We start from the raw sequence: 13,486 nt of genomic DNA on the forward strand, positions 1-13,486 counted from the left end.
CTGATGAAACTGATAAATGCGATTATAAATGTGGTCATCATTGTCATTGTTTTATCATTGCCAGAGGAAAATAAAGCCGTTAGAATGGCATCTGGACATTATTATCTGAGATCTGAGATCATCACTGCCCTCATCAGACCTTCACTGAAACTACAACATTATAGTTACTTCAATTAATTGTTAAAAAAATAACTGCTTTTCATGAAAATATGATCTGTGAAATCATAATGCAGAACAGATGAAAAGTGTGACTTCACGACGTCATACATGTGCAGATCACGGAGCTTCGCTACAGCAGTAGGACTGTCTTGAGTTCAGAATCAGTTGTTCAGGGGTTCAGGAGTAAATAAACTGATATCCTTCATAATCCTCAGTGCATTTTTCACATCCATCTTTAGCTCTCATTCAAGGCCATTTCTCCTCATGGAAACAGGATTCATGCGCACTTTAATTATTTTAGGCATCATCTTTCCAGCGAGTTCTCTCCAGCAGCGAGGAGATGCATGAATTAAAGATGATGCTTTCATAACTCTCCAAAGTGCTTCTTTTCATACACTGTCTTATAAATAAGATGAAGCGCTCTTTAACCTTCAGCCCATCTTTTCAAAGTCCAGATATTCTTATTGCGTGTGCACCCATATCTGCAGGCTCTGCATTTCCCATCAAGCTTTTGTCCTTTGGTGACAACTTCATTCATTTAGTTTTCCCTCAAGTCCAATATTTCCCTTATGCAAGAGCTATTGTTTTCAGGAGATTAAGAATGCCGCAGATTACGGTTTATAAAGAACGAGTTAGAACGACATGATCACTTCAAAAACATCATGACAACTAACATCACAAGACAGTTGTGTCGTTATTCAACCATAACATGTTCCAGACGTTCATGATTCAGATTCAGAACATGTGCACTAATGCACAGAGACCGCATGTTTTCCTCAGTCAGCTCTATTCCCACCGGGGAAATAAGGCCTCACAATTCATCAAAATACAACCAAAATCGAGTTCCAAAATAAATTAATATTGATTTTTTCTTAAATAGACATTTTTATAATAATAATAATAATTTATTACTCTTATATAATTATTATTGTTGTTAATAATAATAATAAAAATAATATTGCTATTTATAATAGTAGTAATACTATTTTACTTTTCAAATACATTTTTATTTTATTATTAATAATAATAATAATAATAAACAAAAAATATTGTTTATAATAAAAATGCAAAAATTATTATTGTTATTCTTAATCTATTAATAATAATAATAATAGAAAGTGTCAATATTTCTGATTTTATGTTGCGGAAAGGAAATAACATCAAGTGGGATTTGGTGAGTAAATAATGAAAGCGTTTATCTGTGCAGATTCTGGTGATTAAGACAATCATCAAAGAGCTTTGCAGAATTTGAACATTTTGTAAAACATTTCAACATCAACATAAAATGTTTCTCATTTCAAGAATCACAAAACACAGCACTGGGAGCAACACTGGGAGCAACACTGGGAACAACACTGGGAACAACACTGGGAACAACACTGGGAACTCTTGGAAAAACACTGAGACAACTGTTATTAGCACTGGGAACAACACTGGGAACAACACTGGGAACAACACTGGGAACAACACTGGGAACAACACTGGGAACAACACTGGGAACAACACTGGGAGCAACACTGGGAACAACACTGGGAGCAACACTGGGAGCAACACTGGGAACAACACTGGGAACAACACTGGGAACAACACTGGGAGCAACACTGGGAACAACACTGGGAACAACACTGGGAACAACACTGGGAACAACACTGGGAGCAACACTGGGAGCAACACTGGGAGCAACACTGGGAACAACACTGGGAACAACACTGGGAACAACACTGGGAACAACACTGGGAGCAACACTGGGAGCAACACTGGGAGCAACACTGGGAACAACACTGGGAACAACACTGGGAACAACACTGGGAACTCTTGGAAAAACACTGAGACAACTGTTATTAGCACTGGGAACAACACTGGGAACTCTTGGAAAAACACTGGGAACAACACTGGGAACAGAACTGGGAACTCTTGGAACAGCACTGGGAAAACTGTGAACAGAACTGGGAACAACACTAGGAACAACACTGGGAACTCTTGGAAAACACTGAGACAACTGTTATTAGCACTGGGAACAACACTGGGAACAACACTGGGAACTCTTGGAAAAACACAGAGACAACTGTTATTAGCACTGGGAACAACACTGGGAACTCTTGGAAAAACACTGGGAACAACACTGGGAACAGAACTGGGAACTCTTGGAACAGCACTGGGAAAACTGTGAACAGCACTGTAAACAGCATTGGGAACAGAACTGGGAACAGCACTGGGAACAGCACTGGGAACTCTTGAAAAAACACTTGGAAAACTGTGAATAGCACTGGGAAAAACACTGGGAACCGCACTGGGTGGGAACTCTTGGAAAAACAATGGGAAAAATGTGAATAGCACTGGGAATAGCATTGGGAACAGCACTGGGAAAAACACTGGGAACAGAACTGGGAAAACACTGGGAACAGAACTGGGAAAACACTGGGAACAGAACTAGGAACTCTTGGAACAGCACTGGGAAAAACACTGGGAAAGGCACTGGGAAAAACACTGGGAAAAGCACTGGGAAAATCCCTGCGAACAACACTAGGAACAGCACTAGGAACAGCACTGGGAACAGCACTGGGAACAGCACTGGGAACAGCACTGGGAACTCTTGAAAAAACACTAGGAAAACTGTGAATAGCACTGGGAACAGCATTGGGAACAGCACTGGGAAAACTGTGAATAGCACTGGGAACAGCATTGGGAACAGTACTGGGAAAACTGTGAATAGCACTGGGAAGAGCATTGGGAACAGCACTGGGAACACTAGGAACAGCATTGGGAACACTGGGAACAGCACTGGGAACTCTTGAAAAAACACTAGGAAAACTGTGAATAGCACTGGGAACACCCCTGGGAAAAGCACTGGGACCACTAGGAACAGCATTGGGAACACTGAGAACAACACTGGGAACAGCACTGGGAACAGGGAACTGCACTGGAAACAGCACTCGGAACTCTTGGAACAGCACTGGGAACTGTACTGAGAACAGGGAACCGCACTGGGAACAACACTGGGAACAGGGAACTGCACTGGAAACAGCACTGGGAACTCTTGGAACAGCACTGGGAACAGCACAGGGAACTCTTGAAAAAACACTAGGAAAACTGTGAATAGCACTGGGAACACCCCTGGGAAAAGCACTGGGACCACCAGGAACAGCATTGGGAACACTGAGAACAACACTGGGAACAGCACTGGGAACAGGGAACTGCACTGGAAACAGCACTGGGAACTCTTGGAACAGCACTGGGAACAGGGAACCACACTGGGAACAACACTGGGAACCGCACTGGGAACAGGGTACCGCACTGGGAACAGCACTAGGAACCACACTGGGAACCGCACTGGGAACAGGGAACTGCACTGGAAACAGCACTGGAAACTCTTGGAACAGCAGTGGGAACTGCACTGGGAACAAGGAACCGCACTGGGAACAACACTGGGAACCGCACTGGGAACAGGGAACCGCACTGGGAATCGCACTGGGAACAGGGAACCACACTGGGGACAGCACTAGGAACCACACTGGGAACCACACTGGGAAAAGCACTGGGAACAGCACTGTGAATTCTGGGAACAGCACTGGGAAAAACACTGGTAACAGAACTGGGAATTCTGGGAACAGCACTGGGAATAGTCCTGCAGGCCTCTATCCTCCCGTTCACACAGAACAAACCCATTCTTTCGTGCATGAAGCTGCCAGACGAAATAAAGAGCTGTTCTAGAGATGTTTAATCTGGATGATTGTTGTGCAGGAGAAACGCTGGACGAGGCGACGATGCCACTGGGATCCAGAGGCCAATCCTTTAGGAGGATTAGCCCGGATAAAATCAAGAAAAATCAAACAAGCCAAATAGGTTGGAGAGTTTAGAGTCGCAGGGATGAAATGAGCTTAACGTCCGGCTTATATATGAGGGACACGAATTAAATCACAAGCGCCATTCTCCACTGATCAACATATGAGCTTGATAATATATGCAGAATTATCAGAAATAATACAACAGGCCAAGAGATGTAGCTTTCATAAATTAATGCTTAATACATACAATAAATTACATGCATGCAAATGCACACGCATATATGTGTGTGTGTGTGTGTATAGTTGCAAGATGTCTTAACTGCTTAACTGTCTGAGTAAAATGAAGTGATCTAATAGCAATACATCAGTATATCAGTACCATATCATATGTCAAGTTTGACATTATTTGTGATAAGTGCTATTATATTCATCACTTTATTATTGATTTGCACAATAAGCATGTGTGTGTCATCAGTATAGTTTGATACCATTGATTAATGCACACATTTCTGATTTAAAATACAAAACTAGCCTACTATAAATCTCTAAACGCAGGAATTTAAATGAACTGTGTGCGTGTGTAAAACAGGCAATAATATTCACTATTTCCAAAGGTTCGTATTTCAGGCACTTCAACTGTAAGAGATATTTGGATATTTTAAGGCACTGAATGAACGAGAAGATGCGACAGATGCGTTCTCATCAGTTCCCGTGACATCATCATCATAATTATCATCATCATCATCAGCAGCACTTCTGCATATTCATCATCCAGTCAAACACGCGATTAAAACACATCATAATACCAGTGTCCAGACCGCCGCAGACTCACCTCCTCACGAAACTGAACACGTCCATCATGACATGGATCCGAACTCACTCCGATTTCATCCTCAAGAGTCTCGGTGGAAAGGGTTTAGAAAAGAGCGATTGATAGCAGGTCCTGTGGGATCTTCATCTTCATCTTCCTCTGCTCCTGCATGACTGAAACACGATCCGCTTTTCCCTCAGATTACATCCTTCACATCTCCCGATGCTCGCGCGCAACTTTAGTTAATTCCCCATCGCGGCGGAGGCAGCGCGCGAGACGCGGACGAGGGCTGATGATAAAGCGAGGGATCGCATGGAGAGGAGTGTAAAACACAGCAGTTCTTGAGCACGAGAACCCCAGCTGATGGACCTCCATCTAATCTCACATGTCCACGGCCAATGAATGCATGCTCGTGCGCGTGCGGAGGTCGCGTCATCACTAGCGCGAGCCTGCCCTGGGGTGGACCGAGAAGCGCGTGGCCGTTCCGTAAAGAAGAGGAGGAGGATAAACGGAGATGGAGAGAGAGAGAGAAGGGGGGGATGATGAACAGAAACACACACCTGTGTGACTGTCTGTGAGCGCGCGTTCTGTTTGAGCGTGTCAAGTTTTTTTTTTTTTTTTTTTTTTTGCATAATTATAATGAACAAGGAACATGTGGGATACAGAGAAAAGGAAAAAGCTATAAAAAATAAAAAAATGTACATAAAACTTGTTCTATAATAATACCAGATGTTCGCGAGCATTAAAAGATACAGTGCTTAACCAATGGCGTCGGGTTTGGGGGCGGAGCTATCTGCGAGTGTGACCAATAGCAAGCGAGAGGACTGTTCGTGGGAAACCTTTCTGAAAACAATCATATAACTCAAAATTACAACATGTAAACTCGGAGCTCTGATTTGAAGCAGAGTCGGCAACCATCAAAACAAACAGAACATCAGTGTTGACATGCTTCTGCACTTATTATCTATAGTTTCTCCTTTTAAAAAATGTATGCGCGTTTACAACACTGAACTTTCTGTTAGAGCCTGTTACCATGGCATCAGATAACAATAATAAACAGTTCTTGCTTCGTGGAAACACTATGTGGATTCTTTTTGTTTTATTTTTTGTTGCTGTTTGAGCAAATTGAAACACAATTAGTTTCACATTCACTTATGTGTCTCATATTGCAGTTCTTACAATTCCAATTTATTCATGAAGCACATAATAATGTAGGCTACACAAAATACAACTACACAAACAATAAAATAAAGCAAATATTCTGTGAAGCACAGTAATAAACTGTTTGGTCTTGTTTCATACACTGTACAAAATAACCGTGATTTTAACGGTAAAATACTGTAAAAATGCTACAGTGCAAAACTGTTAATTGGTAAACAGAAAGTTTCCGTACTATACACGGTAAATAACCGTGATATAATTTTACAGTAAAATACCGTTAAATTTTCAGTTTTTGAAAGTGAAAAAGAACAACTCATTGTATAATTTACAGTGAAAAAACGTAAATTGACATTCCCACAATTCCCTGTGTGACACTTCACATTTGATGTATTTTTGTTGAAATAACTATAGGTTCCTCATAGTTTTATTGTTTTTTTTCTAATCAGTTATGTACATTAGGGTTATATGTTACATTTAATGTTGTTAAATTAATGTTTATTGCATTTTTTTAATTTCATGTGTGTTACCATGATGGTGCTTAATGTTTGTGTGAATGACATTGTGCGGCTTCTTTAATTAAGTGTTCACTTGTGATGAGCTGTGATTGCTCATGTAACTCATCACTGCTGTGATGATTGTTGGTTGTCAGTGTATTACAATGGTCTAAAACAGATATCAATACATCAATAAGTGTGTAAATCCACATTTAATCAGAAAATAAATTACGGTTTATTACTGTAAATTTTAAGGTAAGTTAAACCATTAACGTTCCTACCGTATTTTTAACGGTAAAGTTCTGGCAACCACAGCTGCCGTTTTTGTACCATAAAATTTACGGTTTATTTTTTACAGTGTACTGTTGATTTCTCCTGTAGCCTAATTGAGTCTGTTTTGGGCTGAATTCTCTAAAGCAACCCAAAATTAGTCATTTTTTCTTGCATAACAGTAGATCTATGTTCACAATTATTCAACAAACCATTAAACCCATAGCAGACATTAGAAAGAGACTGCACTGAAGAGGAACGGGTCTCTATGAATATCAAACGACTTATTATTAATCTAAACCCGAGTCAGTGTGAGACGGCGTCAGATCATTGAGGAAGCGTTGCGTAAGTGTGTGTCACACAGCAACAGTTGAATACTGAGATCCTTTGGCACGTTATTTAGAGTGTGTGACGAGGGAACGCTTCACTTCCACTTGCAGAACGCATGCGGAACATATTTTATTCATATTTTACATATGAGGAAAGAACAAAACACTAAACTTGGGTAAGGGATGACAGAAATGCAAACTACAGCTACAGGTTTAATTTAACCATGCAAAAAATGATTACATGATCATGATGATGAGTTATTAATATTTGTTTGGTTCTCTCTTATTTTTGCATGTGTTTCTTTGCCTGGACAAAAATAATGTTGCATATTTGCTCATGTTGTTTTGCGTTATTATCACTAATAAAATAATCGACTCGCAGAACTACAACAAAATCTATAATAATATTTGAATAACGGGTGAAGATGTGATGTCAGTGTCGGACACTTCTGACCGTACAGTCCTCCAAACACTTCACATCGACACACACACACACACAATACTTTCTGCTGCTTCGTGATATTTTGAGAATTTCTCATTAATGAAAATGCTTGAGTAAATACATTTATAATAACAGTCTTTGAAGGATAAATACACTAAATAAAAACTAAGTCATGTCACTCAGGATTTTTGCATATATTCATATATTCTGGATACAGGTGAAAGTGGTACATTTATTTCAGCAATTCAAAACCTTTTCACAATATTCTTGTTTTGAATTTGAGGTTTCATCACAATTATAACAAATAAAGTCAAAATATCTCACTTTGCATGAAATGAGTCTATAGTTTTACCTTTTAAGTTGAATTACTGAAATAAATGAAGTTTTGCAGGATATTGTAAGTTTCACGTGTGTGTTCCAGCTGAATCGGACAGCGATGAGAAAGATGTGCTGTTACACACACTCTCTGATGTGCAAACCATGCTTTTATGTGTATGGAATAATGCATGAGAAGCAAAACATGAAATGCTGCATGTGTTCATGATGGGAGAACACACACACACACACTTCACTAGAAGTGCGAGCGATAAAAGGTCATATCTCACTCTAAATAATAAACTTCTTGCCTATTTTAAGGACCATTAAGCAGCAAACTGGCCATAGATTATAGATTACATAATGGAAATATAAGACAATAAAAAACATGTTGATGTCAAAAATGTTTTAAAAATGTACATTTTCAAGCAATCTCAATCTTCATCCTTTATTCAAATATTACTATTGATTTTGTTATATTGTGTAGTTGTGCCCTTGAATCGCTTGTTTTATTAGTGATAATAACTAGGGCTGTCAAACGATTAATCACATCCAAAATAAAAGTTTGTGTTTACATAATAGGCTATATGTGGGTGGACTGTGTATAATTATTTTATATATATAAATACACACACATGCTTGTATATTTAAGAAAAAAAGTATTATTTATATGTAAAATATTGATATTTATATATAATATAAATTATATATAAATCTAATATACAAGCATGTGTGTGTATTTATATATATAAAATAATTATACTCAGTGCACCCACATGTATTATGTAAACACAAACTTTTATTTTGGATGCGATTAATCGTTTGACAGCCCTAATAATAACGCAATGAATCATGAAAAAATGTGCAACATCATTTTTGTCCAGGCAAAGAAATGCTGAAATATCCAGATATCAATAACTGATCATGTTTGCTTTTTCCTGAAGATTATTGTTTTCTGTGCATTTTGTTGAATAGTAAAATAAAATACAAATTGGCAAATAATTTCATCAAAATTCACCCTAAATATGTTTAGTGTTTTGTTCTTCCTTCATATTCAATATATATATATATATATATTTTCCTCCCATTTGAATGGTTTAATCAAACTTGTAGGTCATTAAACACAAATGTCTATCTGGACAGGAGATGAATAAAGCGTCTGTCCGTCATCACGAGTGTTTCGCTGATATGCTGAATCATGCGTGTTTATTCGTCTACAAACACATCATTACAGACGTGGACGACTGAGGGAACGTGCCACTATATGTAGGTCACCATAAGCCAAAGCTTTCACACACACACACACACACACACACACACCTCCTCTATCTCTCTAAAGCCAAAAGCTGCTGATTTCAATCATTTAGCAACTCCTAAATCCACCCAGATTATTTCACTCGCTGGAATTAGTGTTTAAAGAAAGTTCAGTGGAGATGTGGACTCAACACACACACACACACACACACTATTCGTCAGTGTTTTATCATCTTGTAATAGTTGTCATGTAATGTGCATGTTTGTTGTGCTGGATTGTCCTCATTCGTTCTTTATGTTTTGTTTTTTTCTGACGTCACATGGGCAAACACATTTGCATATGCCCGCCTCCAGAGCGAGACATCCACCAATAGTTACTAGGCCAAAGATCTTTCTCATCATTTCTCTTTCTTACACTGTAAGTTGTAATGCGGCATTTTTCTGCATCCATGTAATGAGCAAACTGGGTAATGCATCAAATATATCTAAAGAAATGTATTAAAATGAAGGGAGTTTATGCCTCCTTAACCAGAACAAATCTGACAGGGATAAATAATCTTGTTTTGCATTAATTGAAGGTTATTTCTGACTCCACTGGCAGATATTTAAGCACAAACTCGAGACTTTTGCTCCTCCAGTGAATGAATCTTGATTTGAGAAGGTTTGCAGTTCACCAGGTGCATTATGGGATGCTTTTAAACACCAGTGAAGGAGGACTGGCATTATGAGCACTTCATTATTCTTTTACATCTCATGCATTTCTCATGCTGGAGTTACAGTACGCTCTCGTCTCCGGCACACAAGATCAATATAATACTAATACTTTATTATAGTCGTGTTAACATTAGTTACTGCACTGTGAACTAACATGAACACACAATGAACGGATTTACATTCAAAGAAGTTCACAATTACAAAAAACTATTGCTTATAATTTACTCACCCCCATGTCGTCCATCTTTCTTCAGTTGAAAAGAAATTAAGGTTTTTGATGATTTTTTTTTTTCATTCATTGAAAAAAGAATCATTCATTTTGATGAACGAGTTCAAACGGGAGAGTCACGAACGCGCGTCACAGAACAGAGCAAGGCGAGCATTTGAGTTTATAAAACTTAAACTTTTGTATTTATTTATTAAATGAGCGATCGTTTCGCTTGATAAGACCCTTATTCATCGTCTGGAATCGTTTAAAGCCCTTTGAACAGTTTGCACTGAAACTCTCATTTAGACCTTGAACCGTTTGGACCCCATTGAAGTCCATTATATGGAGAAAATCCTGGAATGTTTTCATCAAAAACCTTCATTTCTTTTCGACTGAAGAAATAAAGACATGGACATCTTGGATGACACGGGGGTGAGTAAATTATCAGCAAAAGTTTTTTTAGAGTGAACTACTTTAACATTAACAAAGATTAACCAATACAGTAACAAATGTATTGCTCATGGATCATGGTAGTTAATACGTTAACTCATGAACACTATTGTAAAGTGTTACCGAGAACTCTTTAGTGCTAAAGTATGTTTACAAGCTGATTTATAAGGCCTAAAATTAAATAAAAAATGAATTAGAACACAATTTATTAAAACTAAATCCATAAATTGATCCACTAAAAGGTTTTATTTCTGATCCCTTTAAGAAGCAAGTATGCTAAAATTATTGTTAAAATGTATAAAATATAATGTTTAATTTAACTTTCAAATAATTTTCTATGAATGTACACATACTTTATCACTCGACAAAAACATGAAATAACTAAATGTTGCATAATACAAGCCTAGGACAAGACGGTTCTCCTTATATAGAACCATATGTTCTTTAGAATTGAGTCAAGAATTCTATAGAGTTCTATATAGAACCGTTTAATTCAAAACAGGAACTTGTCTAATCTGAGATTTGGAAACACAACAGTTTTGCGAGCCAACACAAGAGTTCTCTGGGAAATATATCTCATATATAGCCATCATCATGTCCCGTACGTTACACAGAATATGAGCAAAACACACACACTTGGCAAATCTTTTGTTGTCAATGTCAAAAGCTGTGCATCCAATCAAACTACAGCATTTTGGCGGATGTCAACGAGAACCGGTTGTGTTACGCACTCGTGTTCAGAAACAACAAAACTCACCAGAATAAAGAAAATTAGGTCAGTTATTGACCCATGAGAATAAATATGGTTTATGTTGAACTCTGTGGGTTTAGTGCTGTGAGCTCATGAGAGAAATCATCGAAACGTAATCACTTTTGCAATTCACGGTAACACTTTACAATAAGGCTCAATGCCCGAACTGAAGGGTACACGTCACTCGAAAGTGTAATAATGATCATTTATTGGTTCAGGGTTAGTAAAAGTATATGCAGTAAATAACTGTGATAGATCTAACTGTACATGTAATTTTACAGTAAAACACCGTTAAATGGACAGTTTTTGAAGCACTGTATAATTTAGAGTGTATTAATTGTGGAAAAGCTGTTTGTGATGAGTTTCGGTTGATCATGTGACTCTCATCTCCGCTGTAATTGGTGGTTATCAGTTACAATAGTACAAAACAGATATTAGTCCTTTAATAGGTCGGTCAATTAACATTATATCAGATAATAAAAGATGTTTTTTTACTTTAAATTTAAGTTAAGTGTTTAAAACCTCAGATGTTGCTACCGTTTTTTTTTTTACGGTAAATTTATGGCAACCAGAGCTGCCGTTTTTGTCCGTAAATTTAACAGTTTTTAAATGTAATTACAGTATGCATAATTTATAGTTACAGTAATTATACATGAAAGATGCAACACAGACGCTAAAATTAAGTGTTACCGTAATTAACTAGTAAATTTAATATCTTGTTAGTTATTACCTATTATGTTAACAAGTACAACTTTTGATCTCAATAATGTAATAAATCCTAAAGTATTTTTAACTAATGTTGACAAATGAAACCTTATTGTAAACTGTTACCATGATATTAAAGTTGAAGAAATCATCGAAACGTAATCACTTTTGCAATTCACGGTAACATCGGTAACACTTTACAATAAGGGCTCCTTTGTGAACATTAATGCCCGAACTGAAGCTTACACGTCACTCGAAGGTGTAATAATGATCATTTATTGGTTCAGGTTAGTAAAAAGGATAGTGATTGTAACGGTAAAAGAATATACGGTGAATAACTGTGATCTAACTGTACATGTAATTTTACAGTAAAACACCATTAAACGGACAGTTTTTGGAGCACTGTATAATTTACAGTATTAATTACTGTATTAATTGTGGAAAAGCTGTTTGTGATGAGTTTCGGTTGATCATGTGACTCTCATCTCCGCTGTGATTGGTGGTTATCAGTTACAATAGTACAAAACAGATATTAGTACTTAAATAGGTCGGTAAATTAACATTATATCAGATAATAAAATATGTTTTTTTACTTTAAATTTAAGTTAAGTCTGTAAAACCTCAGATGTTGCTACCGTTTTTTTTTTTTACGGTAAATTCCTGGCATTTCGTTTTTGTCCGTAAATTTAACAGTTTTTAAATATAATTATGCACAATTTACAGTAACTACATGAAACATGTAACACGGACGCTAAAATTAAGTGTTACCGTAACTAACTAGTAAATTTAATATCTTGTTAGTTATTACCTATTATGTTAACAAATACAACTTTTGATCTCAATAATGTAATAAATGCTAAAGTATTTTTAACTAATGTTGACAAATGAAACCTTATTGTAAATTGTTACCATGATATTAAAATTGTTGTTGTTTTTTTTTTGCTTGAATTGTTTGATTGAATGTAAAATCTGGATTGTGAATGAAAATTACACTTATTTTTGAGCTCAGTTTTATATAGGAGCCACACATTGAAAAATGCAAGAAATATTGTGAAATCCACAACGCATGAAAGAGAAAACAGCAGCCGGCGGTCAGTGCACTTACTGGATGACGGTGAAGACGTCGAGCTCCTCGCTGGGCTCCGGGTCGGCCGGCAGGGGTTTCGGCATCCTGTGCGCTCTCAGCAAATCCTCCCGGAGACGGATCCTCCAGTCCCTGTTCCTCAGTCGGGGAAAACCTCAACATCTGAGCTGGCCTGGATAAACCAACCAACTAACTACTCGCTCACAGTCCGCCCCGGTCTGGGTGTGTGTGTGTGTGTGTGTGTGTGTGTGTGTGTGTGTCGAGTCCTGAGGCGGAGAGAGAGAGAGAGAGAGAGAGAGAGAGAGAGGCTCAATAATGAAACACAATCACATTACGGGCCAATGCATCAGTGAGCCACAGGGATCGATGCTCAGCAGAAGATGTGTGTGTGTGTGTGTGAGGACAGATAGTGCCAGCAGTAAATGCATCAGAACAGCAGCGGTTCAATATGAGAGCGACGCGCCGCCAGAAATACTTCTGCTCACCGTGAAAAGCTTGTGCTGGATTTCAGAAGTAAGCCTCTCCAGGCCACAGTCGTCCATCACACACACACA

The 13,486-nt window shown here is 37.8% G+C and overlaps 1 protein-coding gene across 3 annotated transcripts in view; it reads right to left on the reverse strand.

Moving 5' to 3' along the window:
* frmpd4 (FERM and PDZ domain containing 4) overlaps positions 1-13,182 on the reverse strand; it is a 55,625-nt gene extending 42,443 nt beyond the window's left edge. The window contains exon 1 of one of the 3 annotated variants that reach the window (XM_039671466.2): positions 12,954-13,180. In XM_039671466.2, the coding sequence (XP_039527400.2) occupies positions 12,954-13,018 (65 nt within the window). In that variant the 5' untranslated portion in view covers positions 13,019-13,180. Of the gene's footprint in view, positions 1-4,776; positions 5,268-12,953 lie in introns of those variants that run through there. The other 2 variants (XM_089133519.1, XM_089133520.1) reach the window with 2 other exon arrangements.
* Between the last annotated feature and the right edge of the window lie 304 nt (positions 13,183-13,486).

Source organism: Pimephales promelas, chromosome 7 (genome assembly GCF_988280905.1).
Source record: "Pimephales promelas chromosome 7, fPimPro1.hap1.1, whole genome shotgun sequence".
NCBI classification, from domain to species: Eukaryota; Metazoa; Chordata; class Actinopteri; order Cypriniformes; family Leuciscidae; genus Pimephales; species Pimephales promelas.